Source organism: Malaclemys terrapin, chromosome 20 (genome assembly GCF_027887155.1).
Source record: "Malaclemys terrapin pileata isolate rMalTer1 chromosome 20, rMalTer1.hap1, whole genome shotgun sequence".
In the NCBI taxonomy this organism is placed as follows: domain Eukaryota; kingdom Metazoa; phylum Chordata; order Testudines; family Emydidae; genus Malaclemys; species Malaclemys terrapin.
The window spans coordinates 16664164-16683792 of record NC_071524.1 but is presented as its reverse complement, the minus strand read 5'-3'; the positions used below and the strand labels follow the sequence as shown (position 1 = coordinate 16683792).

The window sequence follows — 19629 nt, the reverse complement described above, 5'->3', positions numbered from 1 at the left end:
CCTGGGCCCCCTCAGCTCCCCTTCTCTCTGCCTCCCACCCTGGCCCCGTCCCACTGCTCTGCTGCCCTCCCCTGCTGGGCCCGCTCCCGATTGGTCTCCTGCCTCCCTCAGCTCCCCCAAATCTGTCCCCCGCCCTGCTGGGGGGCTCTGGCCCTCTGCCTGCTGGTGGCAGCGGTGGGATCCGCCCTGAGCAGGGTTGGGCAGCGGGGCTAGGCTGACCCCCTCCCTCCGCGGTGCTGGCAGGGGCCTGGACAGCCTGAGCGGGAAGGGCAAGGCGGGCGCCGGGGCCGCGCTGCCCATCGACGGGATGATTCTGAGCCTGCGGGACCTGATCATCTACTTCCAGCATCCGGAGGAGGAGCTGCGGCACGAGGAGAAGCAGGGCCGGCTGCGCTCACTCAAGAGCCGCCAGAACCTCTTCCAGGAGGAGGTCGGTGGGAAGGGGGGGGCACGGGGCCAGCGCAAAGGGTGAGGGAGGGGGTGGGGTCACTGCAGGCGCTCTCCCCTGGCAGTCTAGGGCTGTGCGGGGCTGTGCTATGGGGAGCTGGTGTGGGGCTCAGGAGGGGGTGCTCTCCCTTCGCAGTCAGTGCCAGCTCCAAGGCGGTGCCAGGGGGCGCTGTGCACCAGGAAGCAACCTTCCGCCATGGGCGAGGGATCCCTGTATAAACAGCTGCCCTGCCCCACCCCAGAGGTGGCTGCATCTCAGTGGCAGGGTAAGTGATCCCCTGCTTTGGGATGGGCAGGAAGGGACAGTTGCTGGCTGTGGGGGGCCTGGAGGGGGGGGTTACTGCTGGTGCGGGGAGGTCAGGCTGGTGCCCTGGGGTGTGACGGCTGCGCTCGGCTCCCCGCAGGGCATGATCACGCTGGTGCTGGACTGCATCGACCGCCTCAACCTGTACAGCACGGCCGCCCACTTCGCCGAGTTCGCGGGCGAGGAGGCGGCCGAGTCCTGGAAGGAGATCGTCAACCTCCTGTACGAGCTGCTGGGTGCGTGGGGCCCCAGGACAGGAGCGGGACCTAGTGCAGATTCTCGCCCCCTCCCCACCGTTTCGGGGCCGCGGAGCTGGGGGCGGCCGGGGACTGCGATGGGGCTTGTCCTGCAGAGAGCGGCTGGCTCGGGCAGGGCAGAAATTAGTCGCAGCTGCTGAGCTGTGGGCCCGCCCGCTGGACAGAGGGGTGGGAGGGAGGGTCCTGCTCTGGGGTGGGGGAGGTGGCACCCCCCGGCTGACGGCCCGTCTCTCGCCCCGCAGCCTCGCTGATCCGGGGCAACCGCTCCAACTGCGCCCTCTTCTCCAACAACCTGGACTGGCTGGTCAGCAAGCTCGACCGGCTGGAGGCCTCCTCCGGTGAGACTGGGCAGGAGGGGTGAGGGGCGCTGGGTGGGGTGACGGGTCTCATGGGCCGTGTCCAGGGGCGGCGAGGCGAGCGGCTGGGACCTCCCCAGGGCCTTGAGAATGTCCACAGCCTGGCCAAGGCGTGGGCGGAGGCAAGCAGAGGCACGCGTGCGCTCCCCACAGATCCGTGCTGTGCGCATGTGGACACGCCCTGCGGTACGTGTACATACATGAGCAGATACATGAATCCACACGTGTGCTCATGGCAGCTGCAGATCCAGGGGCATGTTCGTCCGTGCGGTGCACACGGCCCACCCCAGGTGTGTGTGTTACACCTTGTCACGGACTCATGGGTCGTGCCCACTCTTGGCCCCGTGCGGTCCCTGAGGGAACTCCTTTCAGTGAGAGCCCTTCTCGGGGGTCCACTCTCTCTCAGGGTCAGGCCCCTCCACCTCCTGGAGCCGCACCTCTCGGAGCCTTAGCACATCTATCTCTGCCGTGGGCCCCCCAGGGAGTCTACTTGCTCTGGACCCCCGGGGCCTCCACCCCCCGAAGAGGACGATGCAGCCCTGTTCTCTAGCCCGGAGCGACTCTCAGCCAGCATAACAGGAGTGTTTATTGAGTGACTGAACACAGCACAGGAAACTCTCCAGGCCTCAGGCCTGGCCTCCCTCAGCCCAGCACATCCCAGTCTCCCTGCATCCAGGTGGGCTCTGCCTGCTCCCCCTCTCCAGCCCCGAGCCCCCCTGCTTCCCAGCTGGATATCTGAGATCACCTCCCCCAAGCCCCGCCTCTGTCCATTGTCCTCTATCCAGGTAAACAGGGTCATGAGCCTCCTCTCCCCTCTTCTGTCCTCTGGCCCCTCTGGCTGGAACCGGCTGGTCAGGTCACCAGGGTCCCCTCCCCGCAGCCCATTGTCCCCCCCACTGGCCAGAACCGGCTGCGACTCCTGAGTTGGGCCTGCGGGTCCCCAGGTCACTGGGGTATCCGTCCTCCAGGCCATCGGCTGGGGTCCCAAGTTCCCTCTCCGGTCCTCTGTAACCACAAAGAACTCCCTCTCCCATCACCTCGTTAAACCAGCAACACCCAGGGACACTGAGTCCCACCCCCTCTGCATGCAACCCACTGGAAAACAAGGGAAAAACAAGAAACTCCCCCACTTCGTCACCCGCTTGCACGGTCACGCACGCACTCACTCATGGCCTGGTGCCCCCCGCCAGGGATCCTGGAGGTGCTGTACTGCGTCCTCATCGAGAGCCCCGAGGTGCTGAACATCATCGAGGAGAACCACATCAAATCCATCATCTCCCTGCTGGACAAGCACGGCCGCAACCACAAGGTGAGGGAGTCGTCCGCAGCCCCGGGGCTGAATCCTCGGCTCTCCCGGCCCTGCCTTGGGGGCAGGGACAGGCTGGGGATGGGTGGTAAGGCCCCATTGTGGTTCCACGCTGGGGGCCCTGTCTGCTCCCTGCTGTCAGAGCAACCCCCGGGCTGCTGTAACTCACGCTGCCCCCCCCTACGGGCCCTGGGGGGAAGGGACTAGCCACAGCGCAGTGCGCTCCGACCACACCCCGATCCGCCCCCTATGGGCCCTGGGGGGCAGGGACTAGCCACAGCGCAGTGCGCTCCGACCACACCCCGATCCGCCCCCTATGGGCCCTGGGGGGCAGGTACTAGCCACAGCGCAGTGCGCTCCGACCACACCCCGATCCGCCCCCTATGGGCCCTGGGGGGCAGGGACTAGCCACAGCGCAGTGCGCTCCGACCACACCCCGATCCGCCCCCTATGGGCCCTGGGGGGCAGGGACTAGCCACAGCGCAGTGCGCTCTGACCACACCCCGATCCGCCCCCTGTGGGCCCTGGGGGGCAGGGACTAGCCACAACGCAGTGCGCTCTGACCACACCCCGATCCGCCCCCTATGGGCCCTGGGGGGCAGGGACTAGCCACATTGCAGTGCGCTCTGACCACACCCCGATCCGCCCTCTATGGGCCCTGGGGGGCAGGGACTAGCCACAGGGCAGTGCGCTCCGACCACACCCCGATCTGCCCCCTATGGGCCCTGGGGGGCAGGGACTAGCCACAGGGCAGTGCGCTCCGACCACACCCCGATCCGCCCCCTATGGGCCCTGGGGGGCAGGGACAAGCCACAGCTCAGTGCGCTCTGACCACACCCCGAACTGCCCCCCTCTGTTCTGACATGGCACTCGATCCCTCCCCTGGGGCATCCAGCAGTTGGCTGGCAGGGCCGGGCTGGGGTCCCGTATCCCAGGGGAAACCCCAGCGTTGTCTCCTCTCCTCGTCCCGGTAGGTCCTCGACGTGCTCTGCTCTCTGTGCGTCTGCAACGGGGTGGCCGTGCGCTCCAACCAGAACCTCATCACCGAGAATCTGCTCCCGCGCCGCGACCTGCTCCTGCAGACCAGCCTCATTAACTACGTCACCAGGTGAGGGCGGGGCTCACTCACTCCCTGCCCTGTACAGCTGTTAAACCGTCCTCCTGCCCCACCCCAGAGGTGGCTGCATCCCAGCGCCGGGCGAGGGGTCCCTGTACAAACAGCCCCCACGCCCCACCCCAGAGGTGGCTGCATCCCAGCGCCAGGCGAGGGGTCCCTGTACAAACAGCCCCCGCGCCCCACCCCAGAGGTGGCTGCATCCCAGCGCCAGGCGAGGGGTCCCTGTACAAACAGCCCCTGTGCTCCACCCCAGAGGTGGCCGCATCCCAGCACTGGGCGAGGGGTCCCTGTACAAACAGCCCCCGCGCCCCACCCCGGAGGTGGTAGTACCTTGTAGTTTGCAAGGTGCGTAACGTGCGCTGGGGGAGTGGGGGGTTCCTTCCTGCCCCCCCAACCCCTCCCTCCCCAGTGCTGACCCCCCCCTTCTCTCTGCTCTGCAGCATGCGCCCCAACATCTTCCTGGGCACGCACGAGGGCTCGACGCAGTACAAGAAGTGGTACTACGAGCTGATTGTGGATTACGTGGAGCCCTTCGTCACGGCGCAGGCCACCCACCTGCGCGTGGGCTGGGCCATGACCGAGGGCTACAGCCCCTACCCCGGGGGCGGGGAGGGCTGGGGCGGCAACGGCGTGGGGGACGACCTGTACTCCTTTGGCTTCGACGGCCTGCACCTCTGGTCAGGTACGAGCCCCAGCTCTGCCCAGGGCCTGCCTGCTTGGCCGCTCTGGCGGGCGTGCAAAGGAGCAGGCATGCGGGTGCTGCAGAGGGAGGCCCCCTCTTGCACACTCATGTGCTCTCTTTGGCATGTGATTTTGCACCCCCTCCTGCATGCACCTATGCACGCCCTTGCACGCGTTGTCTTGTGCATGCTCTTTTCACACTCAGGTTCTTGCACACTCTTTGCACACGAACACACCCTTATGCATGCACATTATCTCGTGTGCACTGCCTTGCACGCTTATTGCATGCTCGCTCGTGCATGCTCTTATGCGCACCCTATTTCTCTTTTGCACACTTCTGTGCACATTGACATCCACTTGCTTGGTCTTGCACACATGTTCAGTGCACACTCACTCATCCACTCTTGTGCACACATTCTGTTGTGTGTTCTCTTTTGCACACTTGCTCACGCACACATTCTCTCATGTGCTGACACACTGTCTCGCACACTTGTTGCACACTGAGCCATGCACACTTATGCCCACACTATTTCTCTCACACGTTCTTTTGCACTCTGATGTGCACACGGATGCTCTTCCACGGCCTCCTGCACATTCATTACTCAGGTCCTCACACAAACGGACACTCTCTTGTGCATTCTCTCTGGCACTCTTCTGCCTACCCTTTGCACCCTGTGGGAAACTGCACCGTCTGTTGCTTGACCTCGCTTTGGCTCGGTATGAAATAGATTCAGGGGCCGAAATCGCCAGTGTCAGTCCGGGGGATTGCGAAAAGTCAGTGAGGAGCTAGCGGAGGAACAGAGGCTCGGTACGATCCCAGCAGCCGGGAAGCCGTGCCGTGCAGCGTCGTTACGTTCACCGTGCGCAGAAGGTTTGCTCCCTGGATGACGCCCCTAAAGTCACCTGTTTATACCTAACCTGTGGACGAGTCCAGGGGCTGCAACTACATTTACCCAGCCAGGTTCCCGGCTCGACTCTCTGGCGTCCCGGTGCACCCCTTCTCTCCGTCGCTGGTTCCAACGGGCGCGAAGGCAGCTCCTCACCTTGTGCCAGGCCAGAGCAGTCCTACGTCTTGTCTTTCTCCTTTGGGACATGCCAGGGCGAATGGGCGAACACCCGCGTGCCCCGAGCCGGCCCTGGGCTCAGCCCAGGCATGCCGGGATCCCTGGCGTCGGAGAAGAGCCAGGTTCGGCTCTGGAGCGGCTGCTTGTGCCGAATGCAGACGTGTGGCCGCGGGGCGCGGAGGTTACTAGCCAGCATGCCTCGGTCAGCACCCGCCGCCCCCTCCTTGCACCCGCGTTTCTCTCCCCCTCGGCCTTTCGCCCTTTCTTTTTGCACCCGCGCTCCGCCCCGCCCCTTGCGCCCGCCACTCAGCCCGGCCTCTCGTCTCCGCCCGCGCAGGTCGCGTGGCCCGCGCCGTGGCCTCGCCCGGCCAGCACACGCTGGCGGCCGACGACGTGGTGAGCTGCTGTCTGGACCTGAGCGTGCCCAGCATGTCCTTCCGCATCAACGGCTTCCCCGTGCAGGGCATGTTCGAGAACTTCAACGTGGACGGGCTCTTCTTCCCCGTGGTCAGCTTCTCCGCGGGCATCAAGTGAGCCGGGACCCCGGGCTGGGAGGGGGGGTAGGGAGCAGGGGTGAGAAGGGGGATTGGGGGTGGGGAGGAGGAATTGGGGAAGGCGAGGGCGAAGAGGGGCTGACCAGGATGGGGAAGGGGCTGGCGGGAGGGAGTTGATGGGGTTGCGGGAGGGGTGGAGGAATAGGGGGCTGCCGGGGAGGAGAGGGCGGTTGTGGGAGAATTGGTGGGGGGAGGAGCGGGGGGACAGAAGCGGGGGTGGGGGCCAGCAGGGAGGGGGAATCCAGGGAGGGGGGCTGTGGGGGAGGAGAAGGCTGTTGGGGGGCTGGGGGGAGAATTGGTGGGGGGAGGAGTGGGGAGGGGGAATCCAGAAAAGCGGGCTGTGGGGGAGGGGTCCAGCCTTCACCGTCCCCCCCCACAGGGTCCGTTTCCTCCTGGGGGGCCGCCACGGCGACTTCAAGTTCCTGCCCCCCCCGGGCTACACGCCCAGCTTCGAGGCCCTGCTGCCCCGCGAGCGGATGCGGGTGGAGCCCATCAAGGAGTACAGGCAGGATGTGGGCAACGTCCACAGTCTGCTGGGGCCCACCCAGGCCCTGTCCCACACGGCCTTCACCCCCTGCCCCGTCGACACCCAGCAGGTAGTGCCCCCGGGGCCCCGGCCTGAGCAGGAGGGGCCCCGCCTGGCTCTGGGGGTGGGCTTGGGGGAGGGGCCCCACCTGGCTCTGGGGGTGCGCTTGGGGAGGGGACCCTGCCTGGCTCCGGGGGCAGGGTTCAGGGAAGGGGCCCCACCTGGCTTTCGGGATTTGGGGGAGGGGACCCTGCCTGGCTCTGGGGAGTGGGGCCCTGCCTGGCTTTGGGGGGGGGATTCGGGGGAGGGGCCTCACCTGGCCTGGGGGGTTCAGTGGAGGGGACCCTGCCTGACTTGGGGGGGGGTTGGGGGAAGAGACCCCCACCTAGTCTGGGGGCGGGGGTTGGGAGGCTGTGGGGGGGCGGGGGATGGGTCCAGCCTGGCCTCAGGGCTGTGGGGAGCCGCCCAGTGCACATTGCCCCCAGGCGCTGACCCCCCGCTTGCCGGGGGGGCCGGGACCCGCTCGGGGGTGTCCCCCAAGGCAGGGCTGGCCAGGCTGGGGGGCCCGTCTAACCCCTGTCCCCACAGATCGTCCTCCCCCCACACCTGGAGAGGATCCGTGAGAAGCTGGCGGAGAATATCCACGAGCTGTGGGCGCTGACCCGGATCGAGCAGGGCTGGACCTATGGGCCTGTGAGTGCCCCACTGCACCCCCCGTGGGCCTGCGAGTGCCCCCCATAGCTCCCTACAGGGCCATGAGTGCCCCACTGCACCCCCGTGGGCCTGCAAGTGCCCCACATAGCTCCCTACAGGGCATGAGTGCCCCCCCACTCCCCTATGGGCCCATGAGTGCCCCCCCTGTGCCCCCGTGGGCCTGCGAGTGCCCCCGTACCCCCTACAGGCCCCTGCCTACCCCCCATCCGTCCCTACTGCTTCCCACCGGGGAACACCTCTGCTCCTGCTCCGACCTCTCCCCCCTGTGACTGGCAGCTGCCCCCCGGCGGGAAGGGGGGTGTCGCTGAGGGGTGGGCACCAGCTACCCCACCAGCTGCCAGCCCTTGGGTCCTGCTTCTCAGATGGATTACCTGGCAGCCAGCCCAGCCCCGGACCCCCCCAGACCCTGCCCCCCCAGAACCACCCAGCCCAGACTCTGCCCCCCAGAACCGTGTAGCCCAACCCCTGCCCCATAGAACAACCCAGCCTGGCCCACCCCCTGCCCCCCAGAGCTCCCCAGCCTGGCCCAGACCCTGCCCCCTATGCACCCCCCTGTCTGGCCTGTGCCCAGGACCCCCAGAACTGCCCAGCCTGGCCTAGCCCATGCCCCCCAGAACCACCAAGCCCAGCCTGTGCCCCAAAAACTTCCAGCCTGTACCCCCAGAATCGCCCAGCCCCGTGCCCCCCGAATACCCCAGCTCAGCCCCTTTCCCAGAACCCACTGCTGGTGCTGGCTGAGTGGGGGTTGGGAGGGACTCGGGTCGGGGTGTCAGTGGGTCACTGACCCCTCGTCCCCCCGTCAGATCCGGGACGACAACAAGCGGCTTCACCCCTGCCTGCTGGATTTCTACAGCCTGCCCGAGCCGGAGAGGAACTACAACTTGCAGATGTCGGGGGAGACCTTGAAGTGAGCGGGGGGACGGGGGGAGATGGGGGGTAACGTCAGCAGGGACTCGGAAACATGGGGGAGGAGAGGCTGAGCACGTGGGGGGCTGAGACCCCTCTCCATGCTAGGGGGTGGGTGAGGGAGGTCCAGCTGGGATGGGGGGAGGATTGGGATGGGGGAGAGGGGGTGGCAGCTGAGCAGGGGGACAGGATGGGGGTCTTATCTCTTGGGGGGGGCAGTGGAGGGAGGGGGGACTTGTCCATTGAGGGTGGGGGGGGTCTCATCTCTTGCGGGGGTGACAGTGGAGGGTAGGGGTGCCGGACTCGTCTCTTGGGGGCAGGGGGATGCGGTGGGGGCTCGTTTCTGGGGGCCGGAGGCTCTGTCGGGGAGCTGACACCCCCCTCATTGCTGTCTCCCCCCCGCAGGACGCTGCTGGCGCTGGGCTGTCACGTGGGCATGGCCGACGAGAAGGCCGAGGAGAACCTCAAGAAGACCAAGCTGCCCAAAACGTGGGTGTGCTGGGGGGAAGGGGGAGCCCCGGGGGGGAGGGGGAGCCTGGGGGGACGTGGACGTGACCCCCATGGAGCCGGCCAAGGCTCCACCGGCCCCAGGACGTCGCCCCCGGGCAGTGCTTGGCCTGGGCCTGTTGAACCTTTGAGCCCCGGGGTGACCAAATAAATCGGGGGGGGGGGCAGGCTGGAGATCTGGGGCATGGGTGTGACGGAGCCGCGGGGACCCCGTCAGTGTGCCAGACCTCCGCAGGGTCACGCGCTGTCCCTGGGGCGAGCCACATGGTCTCCCCGCCTCCTAGGACCGGCCCTCGGGGCCCCCAGCCCCCCCTGCTTCATGCCAGGAGCGCCCTGCAACCAGGCCCAGATTCATGCCCCCCCACTCCCCCGCCCCGTTCCCGGCTCCGGAGCAACTCGCAGCCGTCTGGGTCAGTCCGAGCCCCTGAGTCTCAGTCCAGGCGCCTCTCCCCTGTCTCCAGCCGTCCCCACTTAACAACCCCCCTGGCCCCCCTCAGGCCTTCGTCCCCCCTGGCTCTGTAAGGCAGGTGGGGCCGTCCAGGTGTTCTAGGTGCCAAAGGTCTGGGCAGTTGGAGTGGCCAGTGTCATCTGGGACTTTCCATGGGCCCCAGGCGTGGGTCTCTGCCCACTGCCTCCTTAACCAGGCACCACATAGGGGAAACCGAGGCACGCACAATGGAAATTTCCCGCTCCGTCACTGGGGGTGGGGATACTAGGCTCGATCAGCTGGGGAGGGGGAGATACTGGGCTAGATGGAGATGGAGGTTGATTGGCAGGTCCTAGCGCAAAGCCCCTCCCCCGGCAGGTACATGATGTCCAATGGCTACAAGCCGGCCCCGCTGGACCTGGCCCACGTCAAGCTGACCCCGGCCCAGAACACGCTGGTGGACAAGCTGGCCGAGAACGGCCACAACGTGTGGGCCCGGGACCGCGTCAGCCAGGGCTGGACCTACAGCATCGTGCAGGTAGGGGGCTGGGGCTGGGGCTGGGGGAGGGGACTGCTGGGGGGCCAGGGTATGGGGGGCTGGGGAGGTTCCTGGGGTGGGCTGGAGGATCGTTACCGCCTGCTCTGTGCCAGGGTGAGCGGGCGTTGGGTCGTCTTCTGTTTCATGATGGAACCAGGCATTGCATCCAGTGGTTAGATCGGATGGGGGGCTGGGAGCCAGGACTCCTGGGTTCTCTCCCTGGCTCTGGGAGGGGAGTGGGGTCTAGTGGTGAGAACAGGGAGCTGGGAGCCAGGACTCCTGGGTTCTCTCCCCGGCTCTGGGAGGGGAGTGGGGTCTAGTGGTTAGAACAGGGGAGGGCTGGGAGCCAGGACTCCTGGGTTCTCTCCCCGGCTCTGGGAGGGGAGTGGGGTCTAGTGGTGAGAACAGGGGCCTGGGAGCCAGGACTCCAGGGTTTTCCCCCTGCCTCATTCCCCATCAGTGACCCAGGACCGTGGTCCATCCCTGCTTGGCAAGTGGCTGTGTGGGGGCGGGGTGGGAGCGACATGAGGTTGGTGCTTTGAGATCCGCAGGGGGACGGGCAGCAGCCGGAGCAGCTCCTCCCAGCCGGGCCCGGGCCATCGGCTGGGTTTGGACTGGCTCGAGAGCAGCTCCTCTTGGTTTCCCCCCGTCCCGTGTGTGCCCGTGGCGTGTGCGTGGCGTGTGCGTGGCGTGTGCGTGTCACCAGGACATCAAGAACAAGCGGAACCCGCGCCTGGTGCCCTACAACCTGCTGGACGAACGGACCAAAAAAACGAACCGCAACAGCCTGTGCGAGGCCGTGCGAACGCTAATCGGCTACGGCTACAACATCGAACCCCCCGACCAGGAGACCTGTGAGTGCCCCCGGGGCCCCTCCCCCGGGGCCCCTCCCGCCCTCTCCTGGGGCCCCCCTTCTTTCCTCCTTCTGGGGCCCCTCCCACTCGGACCCCTTCTCTCCTCTTCCTGGGGCCCAGGGGAGGGTGGGAGGGGCCCCTCCTGCTCCTGGGGCCCCCCTTCTCTCCTCCCTCTGGGGCCCCTCCCCCAGACCGCTCCTGCCCTCACCTGGGCAGCCCCCCCTTCACCGCTCCCCCTGAAGCCCCCTCCTGCCCCCTCATCTCCCCTCCCCCTGGGGCCCCCTCTTGCCCTCTACCAGGCCCCCCTCCTGCCCTCCCCTGCGGCCCCTCCCTCTTCCCCCTCCCTCTGCCCTCCCCTGGGTCCCCTCCCCTGGACCCCTCTTGCCCTCCCCCAGGCCCTCCTTGTCTCCTCCACTCCCCTGACCCCCCGCCGTGGAGAGGGGGTAGTGGGGAGGGTGGTTGAGTGGTGGAGGGGCACAGGGCTGGTAGGGAAGGCAGGGAGGGGGTGTTGAGATGCGGGGGAGGGCAGTGATGCGTGAGGGTGGGGATGGGGTGGAGGGAGGGGGGGCAGGGAGGGGATGGGGAAGGGACAGGTGAGGGGTGGTGAGGTGTGGGGGCGGGGAGCGATGTGTGAGGGTGGGGATGGGGCGGGGGTGTGTGTGATGGAGGCCCAGGGGGCAGGCAGGCCTTGGGGCGCGGGCTGACCCTGCCCTCGCCCCGCAGCGGCCCAGGGAGTGCCCACGGTGCGCTCGGAGCGGGTACGGGTTTTCCGGGCAGAGCAGTGCTACGCCGTGCGGGCCGGGAGGTGGTACTTCGAGTTCGAGGCGGTGACCACGGGCGAGATGCGCGTGGGCTGGGCCCGGCCGGACGTGCGCCCCGACGTGGAGCTGGGGGCCGACGAGCTCGCCTACGTTTTCAACGGCCACCGGGTGAGTGGTGGAGGGACTGGACCCGCCCCCAATCGTTCCCCCCCAGCCTGGTATCCGCCCGCCCTCCGGGTCACCCAATGAGCTCCCCAGATCAGCCCAACAGGACCCCCCAGCCTGTTGTCCCCCTGGATCAAACTAATAACCTGCCCTAGCCCTGTATCCCCCCCGCCACTACAGGCCAGGCCCCCCCATGGGCCCATCTAGCCCAGCGTCCTGTCCCCTCCTGGGGTCCTGCTCTTTGGTGCATTACCCTCTGGCCGTGCTGGGCCAGCGCCTCCCGCCCGCCCTGGCCATCGCGCCCCATGTCACCAGCCTGGGCCCCGGCGCCTTTCCCGGCTGCTGACCCCCCCACTCCCACTCCCACCCCCACCAGGGCCAGCGCTGGCACGTCGGCAGTGAGCCCTTCGGCCGCTCCTGGCAGCCAGGCGATGTGGTCGGCTGCATGATCGACCTGACCGAGAACCACATCATGTTCACGCTCAACGGGGAGATGCTGATCAGCGACTCGGGCTCCGAGCTGGCCTTCAAGGACATCGAAATCGGAGAAGGTGAGGGGCTGGCTGCCCGGACGCCTGGGTTCTCCCTGCCTCTGAGAGGGGAGTCGGGGCTAGTGGTTAGAGTGGGGGGGGGCTGGGTGCCAGGACTCCTGGGTTCTGTCCCTGCCTCTGGGGGGGGGGGAGTGGGGGATAGTGGTTAGAGCAGGGGGCTGGGAGCCGGGATGCCTGGGTTCTCCCCAGCTCTGGGATGGGAGTGGTGGCTTTTGGCTGGAGTTGGGGGGACTGGGTTTTGTTCCTGGCGTGGGCACGGACATGTCTGATGTCCCCTCTCTGCACCCTCCTTCCCCCGTGTGGGGGGTGTGACGGTGCTGCCCGTGGGCACCAGCTGAGGTCACTCAATCAGGGTGAAATGCAGAAGGAACAGGGCAGACAAACCCCAGAAGCTGGTGGTTATTCCAATGGTTAGATTTACCAACCAGCTTCTGTAGGACCTCACTGGTTACTCAGAAACCCAAACAACGCAGTTCCCTTAAAGTGCCCAGCCTCAGGCCTCCATCCAGACACACACGTCAGATATGATGATGATTACTGAAAATCTTATCTCATCATATAAAAGACAAGGTTCTTCCAACCCCAAAGGATCAGCCACACACCCAGGTCCAATTATAACTTAGATCTTACCCAACATACACGCTATAGTCAATTCTTGTTAACTAAACTAAAAGTTATTATAAAAGAAAAGAGAGAGTGTGTTGGTTAAAAGATCAATCTACAGACAGACTTGAATTCAATTCTTGAGGTCCAGATACACTGCCGAGATGAGCTTGTTTGTGGTTGCCAAAAGTCCTTTTAGAAATAGTCCCATAGGCACCAACTTTCTCCGGTGTCGGTGGGTGCCCGCGCCCCCCTTCCCCTTTCCCCTCCCGTGGCCCCGCCCCCATTTCAACCCCATCCCAAAAGTCCCTGCCCTAACTCCGCCCCCTCCCTGCCCCTATTGGATCCCTTCCCCAAATCCCCGCCCCGGCCTCGCCTCTTCACCCAGCACGCCACGTTCCCCCTCCTCCCTCCCTGCCCTGCAAATCAGCTGTTTCGTGGCACAAGCGCTAGGAGGGAGGGGGGAGAAGCAGGACGCGGCGGCGCGCTCGTGGAGGAAGCAGAGTTAACTGGAGTGGGGGGGGGGAGCACCCACGGAGTCGGCACCTATGAATAGTCCATAGGTTATAGTCCAATGTGCATATTCAGGGTGGCTCCAGTCAGTGACTGGGGATCTCAATCCTTGTGGCTTAAGGTTTCCCCGTCTTGAACCCAAAGCAGATCTGAGATGAAGCAGGATCATGTCACAGGGTTTTTATACATTTCCAGTGGCCTTTCGGCCTGAGAAAACAATAGGCCTAACTCTCCTTCTTCCAAACATCCTGACAATGAGCCCAGGGGAATTTATCCAGTACACAGTTCAGATCCAGGTTACCACAACCTTCAAAGAGCCAGAGAGACCATGTGTCTTCCTACATCTTAATACTGTTCTCCTTTTTTCATCTCAATCGACAAGACTTGTTTGCTTACATCGCAAGCCCTGAGCAAACCGCTCCCCTTCCATCTCTGCCAGTGCGGCGGCATGTCCCAGCCCTGGTCCTTTACAGATCTTCCTAGCCAGTCTCTAAGGTCCAGGTCAGTCTGGGAGGGAATTAACTCTTTCTGGCCCTGTCACCTTTCAATGATAATTGTATTACACTCCTAACGTCACAGGGGGGCATGCCGATCTTGGAGGGGAGGGGTGCTAGGCCGTGCTGACCCTGCTGGGCCCTGCCCTGTCTTGCAGGCTTCCTCCCGGTGTGTAGCCTGGGCCTGGGCCAGGTGGGACGGCTGAACCTAGGCCAGGAGGTCAGCAGCCTGCGGTACTTCCCCATCTGCGGGCTGCAGGAGGGCTTCGAGCCCTTCGCCATCAACATGAAACGCGACATCAGCATGTGGTTCAGCAAGAGCCTGCCGCAGTTCTCCCCCATCCCCCCCGAGCACCCCCACTACGAGGTGAGCGGCCCGCCGCGGGGGGGGGGGGGGCGAGCCCCATGGGGGGGGGGAGCCACCAGGGGGCTCAGTCCAGTGCCCCGTGGGGAGGGGGGAGCCAAGGGGGGCTCAGCCCAGAGCCCAGTGGGGAGAGAGGAGCCATGGGGGGGGCTTGGCCCAGTGCCCCGTGGGGAGGGGGGAGCCACCAGGGAGCTCGGCCCAGTGCCCCGTGGGGAGGGGGGAGCCACCAGGGAGCTCGGCCCAGTGCCCCGTGGGGAGGGGGGAGTCACCGGGGGGCTCGGTCCAGTGCCCCATGAGGAGGGGGGAGCCAAGGGGGGCTTGGCCTGGGGCCCCGTGGGGAGGGGGGAGCCACCAGGGAGCTCGACCCACTGCCCCGTGGGGCGGGGGGAGCCACCGGGGACTTGGTCCAGTGCCCCGTGGGGAGGGGGGAGCCGTAGGGGGGCTCGGCCTGGAGCCCAGTGGGGAGAGCGGAGCCGTGGGGGGGCTCGGCCTGGAGCCCAGTGGGGAGAGCGGAACTGTGGGGGAGCTCCCTGCCCCAGGGCCGAGGGGGCAGCTGCCGGGAAGCCGGGCGCTTGCTGCCTCCGTCAGTAGTCCCCTTCGGTGTGCAGACCTCACGGGACGCCCGGGGGTGAACCGTAGAGCCGATATCTGCTGCAGGGGATCCCTGTGAACGCCAGTGCCCCCTGTTGTCCGTCCCCCCCCCATGCCAGCTGGCACCAACGGCTCCCTGGCTTACAGCCTGGGCTCCACTCCGGGGAGCCCCTCTCTCTTGAGACCCGACAGGGGCCAGGTTGTGGGCTGCTCCGGGACTCCTGCCCCCCCTGTTCCAAGCCAGCCCCCCACCCTGCACCGTCTCTCCCAGATTGCACCCAGCCCGGACGTGCAGCCGCGCCCAGGCGGGGTTTAGCGTCCCCCTGGCTCAGGACGTCCTTAGGGTGGCGCAGAGCCCGGCGGGTTCACGTTGATCTGGGCTCCGCCTCTGTGCATGCCCCCCGAGCCGGGCCGTCCCCTCCTGACTCCGCTCCCCCGCAGGTGTTGCGCATCGACGGCACGGTGGACAACCCGCCCTGCCTGAAGTTGACGCACCGGACCTTCGGCTCGCAGAACGCGGTGAGCGAGTTGCTCTTCCTCCGGCTCAGCATGCCCGTGGAGTTCCACGAGAAGTTCAAGTGCACAGCGGGGGCCACGCCCCTCACCCGCGCCCTCACCATCCCCGAGGAGGACGTCAAGGACGTGGACCTCGACTCCGAGTTCGAGGTGCTCCGGAAGTCGGCCGGGCGTAAGGAGGCCGAGGAGGCCGAGAAGGAGAAGCAGGGGGGGCCCCTGGCCTCCCCCAAGGAGCCCCCCAGGGCGGAGAACGAGAAGGACGCGGCATCGGAGAAGAGCAAAATCAAGAGGGGGTGAGAGCCTCTAGGAGACGGGAGGGGCGGGGAATGGGATATGGGGCCTTTCTCTCCGGGGGCACTGGCCCCGATCCAGCCCCAGGACAGGGATCAGGGGGGCAGGGAATGGGATATGGGGCCTTTCCCCTCCGGGGGCACTGGCCCGGATCCAGCCCCAGGACAGGGATCAGGGGGCAGGGAACGGGGCACGGGGCCTTTCCCCTGCGGGGGCACTGGCCCCGATCCAGCCCCAGGACGGGGATCGGGGGGGCAGGGAATGGGGCACGAGGCCTTTCCCCTCTGTCTCTAACGAGCGGAGCCCATCCCCCTAGTTCCCAGTGACCGGGCCTCCCGCGGCGCCCGCCTGCCCCCCACTGGCACAGGCTCTTTCCCTGGCTGGGCCAGGCTGAGCGGTGTCGGGGGGGTGGGCATTCACCCCTGGCTCCCCACATCTTTGCCCCCCCCCAGCTTCCTGTTCAAGGCGAAGAAGGCCGCGTTCATCACCCCGCCCCCGGCGGTGCCCTCTGTGCAGCGCCTGGAGGAAGACGTGGTGCCCGACGACCGCGACGACCCCGAGATCATCATGAACACCACCACGGTACTGGGCCGGGCGGGCTGGGGCGGCGCTAGGGGGCGCTGTGCGGCAGGGAGTGGGGGGCTCGGCAGGGGGCGCTGTGCTGCAGGGAGCGGGGGGCTCAGCAGGGGGCGCTCTGCCCCGTCCGTGCTGACCCTGATGCAATGCTAGGGGGCGCTGTGTTGCAGGGAGCGGGGGGCTCAGCAGGGGGCGCTGTGGGGTAGGGAGTGGGGGGCACAGCAGGGGGCGCTCTGCCCCGTCCGTGCTGACCCTGATGCAACGCTAGGGGGCGCTGTGATGCAGGGAGCGGGGGGCTCAGCAGGGGGCGCTGTGGGGTAGGGAGTGGGGGGCACAGCAGGGAGCGCTCTGCCCCTTCCGTGCTGACCCCAATGCGGCTCTGGGACGGCTGCTGCGAGGGGCGGGCATGGACTCTCCTCTCTCAGGCTGTGGGGTTGGTGCCAGCCGGGCTGACGGCCCCTTCTCCTGGCGCCCCCCCGCCCCCAGTACTACCACTCGGTGCGGATCTTCGCGGGCCAGGAGCCCACCTGCGTCTGGGTGGGCTGGGTCACCCCCGACTACCATCAGCACGACATGACCTTCGACCTGAGCAAGGTGCGCACCGTCACCGTCACCATGGGCGACGACCAGGGCCACATCCACGACAGGTGAGGGGGGCCGGCCGCGGCCAGCATCCACTGCTCAGCACCGTGGGGCTCGGGGGGGGGGCAGATTGGGGAGCAGGGGGTGATCCTCAGGGGGTGCTGGGTGGATGCCAAGGAGGGGGTGTGTCACGGGGATGTGGGGCAGAAGGCCCTGGCATGGGAGGCCATGGGGCAGAAGGGCAAGAGGTCACGGGGTGGAGTTCATGGGCCAGGGAGACAAAAGGCCACAGGGGTAGGAGGCCTTGGGGGCGTGGAGTAGGTGGCTGTGGGTGGGGGGGGGTGGATCAGTTACCCCTGGGCCAACCCCTCTCCCAACAGCATCAAGCGCAGCAATTGCTACCTGGTGTGGGGCGGGGAGTTCGTGAGCAGCGGGCAGCAGACCCGGGTCAGCACCGTCGACCTGGTGCTCGGCTGCCTGGTCGACCTGGCCACGGGGCTCATGACCTTCACGGCCAACGGCAAGGAGATCAACACCTTCTACCAGGTGAGCTGCACAGCTGGGGTCCCCCCACCCCCGCAGCCAGCGGGTCCACGCCCTGGCCCGGCCTGGGAGCCAGCGCCCCTTAGAGGGGACAGGCCCCGCAGACCCGCTGGCTCCGGGCCGTCTCTCACTCCCTGCGTTTGGGCCAGGTGGAGCCGAACACCAAACTCTTCCCGGCCGTCTTCGTCCTTCCCACGAGCCAGAATGTCATCCAGTTCGAGCTGGGCAAGATGAAGGTAGGGGCGGCCCTGGGGTGCCCCCTCACCACCCTCCCGCACAGCTGGGCTCCCTCCAACCTGCCCTGCCCCCGCCCCCTGGCATAGCTGGGCTCCCCCGCCCCATGGCACAGCTGGGCTCCCTCCAACCTGCCCCGCCCCCGCCCCCTGGCACAGCTGGGCTCCCTCCAACCTGCCCCGCCCCCGCCCCCTGGCACAGCTGGGCTCCCTCCAACCTGCCCCGCCCCCGCCCCCTGGCACAGCTGGGCTCCCCCGCCCCATGGCACAGCTGGGGTCCTTCACCCTGCCCCCTGGCACAGCTGGGCAGGTTGTGCCAATGAGTGCCTGGAAGGGATTTGCTTTGAGATTTAAGCGCAATCACTCTGCCTGTTCTGTGTGGGGACTAGTGGGTCGGAAAAAGGGACTGGGTCTCAGACTCCTGGGTTCTCTCCCGGCTTTGGGCGGGGAGTGGGGTCTAGTGGCTAGAGCATGGGGGGGCTGGGAGCCAGGACTCCTGGGTTCTATCCCGGCTTTGGGAGGGGAGTGGGGTCTAGTGGCTAGAGCAGGGGGGGGCTGGGAGCCAGGACTCCTGGGTTCTATCCCGGCTTTGGGAGGGGAGTGGGGTCTAGTGGCTAGAGCATGGGGGGGCTGGGAGCCAGGACTGCTGGGTTCTCTCCCAGCTCAGACAGTGATTCTTGGCCTCTCTCTGCCCCTGGCAGAACATCATGCCCCTCTCAGCCGCCATGTTCCACAGCGAGCGGAAGAACCCCGAGCCACAGTGCCCGCCGCGCCTCGTCATCCAGATGCTGACACCGGTGACATGGAGCCGTGTGCCGAATGAGTTCCTGGCCGTGGAGACAGCCCGCATCAGCGATCGGCACGGCTGGATGGTGGAGTGTGGTGACCCCCTGGTCATGATGGCCTTGCACATCCCCGAGGAGAGCCGGTGAGCGCCCCCTCCGGGCACAGGCCCCCGGGGAGAACCCTGTCACTTCCATCACTGTGCTTGTACTAAAGCCCTGGAGCTGAGGGACCGACTCCATGAGCTGGCAGCAGTAGTAGGCTATTAACCTCTTGTCTCACTTCCCAGTGGCCGGTCCACTTTGGGAGCTATCTCGGTGCAAGCTAGGGAATGGCCCAACCCCCCCTCCAGGGACTGTTCTGTCCCCCGCACCTGGCTCCCTGCCAGAAGTGTGCTGCCTGGCTGACAAACAGCTGCTGTGTCCCAGCTCAGAGGTGGATGCATCTCAGTGGTGGAGGAAGTGATAAACTGAAGCACGGAGAGGGGGGAAAATTACTTTCTCCAAGGATGATTCATTGTCTCACTGTCAGACCCTGGTTAGAACCCAGGAGTCCTGGCTCCCAGCCCCCCTGCTCTAACCATTAGACCCCACTCCTCTCCCAGAGCTGGGGATAGAACCCAGGAGTCCTGGCTCCCAGCCCCCCCTGCTCTAACCAGTGGGCCCCACTCCCGGCAGGTGCATCGACATCCTGGAGCTGTCGGAGCAGCTGGCCCTGCTGACGTTCCAGCACCACTCGCTGCAGCTGTACTGCGCCGTGTGCGCCCTGGGCAACAACCGAGTGGCGCACGCCCTGTGCAGCCACGTGGACGAGTCCCAGCTGCTGTATGCCATCGAGAGCCCCCACCTGCCCGGCCCGCTGCGCAGCGGCTACTACGACCTCCTCATGAGCATGCACCTGGAGTCGGCCAAGCGGGCCCGGCTCACCATGAACAGCGAGTTCATCGTGCCCATGACGGACGCCACCAAGAGCATCCGGCTCTTCCCCGAGAACAGCCGGAAGCCCGGCCTGCCCGGCGTGGGCATCAGCACCTGCCTGCGCCCGCCCCTGCACTTCGCCCCGCCTTGCTTCGTCAGCACCAGCCCCGAGCGCTACCAGCTGAGCCCCGAGCTGCCGCTGGAGGCGCTGAAGCTGAAGGCGCTGGCCATGCTGACGGAGGCGGTGCAGGACGGCGGGCAGCACAGCCGGGACCCGGTGGGCGGCAGCGTCCAGTTCCACTTCGTGCCCGTCCTCAAGCTGGTCTCCACCCTGCTGGTCATGGGCGTCTTCGGGGACGAGGACGTGCGGCACATCCTGCGCATGATCGAGCCGGCCGTCTTCGGGGAGCCCGCCGAGGAGGAGCGGGGCGAGGCGGAGAAGCCGGAGGAGGAGGAGGGGGAGAAGGCCGGGGTGAAGGCTGGCGAGGAGGAGGCCGAGGAGCTGGAGGAGGGGCTGCTGCAGATGAAGCTGCCCGAGTCGGTCAAGCTGCAGGTAAGAGACCCGCGGAGCGGGGGAGCCCTGATCCT

At 66.6% G+C, this 19629-nt stretch overlaps 1 protein-coding gene across 4 annotated transcripts in view; it reads left to right on the top strand.

The window, feature by feature from the left end:
• Nucleotides 1-19629, top strand: part of RYR1 (ryanodine receptor 1) — a 99134-nt gene that overhangs the window by 19328 nt on the left and 60177 nt on the right. For all 4 annotated transcript variants that reach the window (XM_054010211.1, XM_054010210.1, XM_054010208.1 and 1 more), the window contains 23 exons: nt 244-430; nt 852-987; nt 1251-1346; nt 2555-2673; nt 3645-3778; nt 4228-4469; nt 5870-6062; nt 6466-6682; nt 7201-7305; nt 8130-8233; nt 8638-8721; nt 9545-9704; nt 10411-10558; nt 11282-11487; nt 11861-12035; nt 13804-14012; nt 15042-15409; nt 15860-15989; nt 16470-16630; nt 16946-17111; nt 17258-17344; nt 18043-18269; nt 18802-19594. In XM_054010211.1, the coding sequence (XP_053866186.1) occupies nt 244-430; nt 852-987; nt 1251-1346; nt 2555-2673; nt 3645-3778; nt 4228-4469; nt 5870-6062; nt 6466-6682; nt 7201-7305; nt 8130-8233; nt 8638-8721; nt 9545-9704; nt 10411-10558; nt 11282-11487; nt 11861-12035; nt 13804-14012; nt 15042-15409; nt 15860-15989; nt 16470-16630; nt 16946-17111; nt 17258-17344; nt 18043-18269; nt 18802-19594 (4447 nt within the window). The remainder of the gene's footprint in view (nt 1-243; nt 431-851; nt 988-1250; nt 1347-2554; nt 2674-3644; nt 3779-4227; nt 4470-5869; nt 6063-6465; nt 6683-7200; nt 7306-8129; nt 8234-8637; nt 8722-9544; nt 9705-10410; nt 10559-11281; nt 11488-11860; nt 12036-13803; nt 14013-15041; nt 15410-15859; nt 15990-16469; nt 16631-16945; nt 17112-17257; nt 17345-18042; nt 18270-18801; nt 19595-19629) is intronic.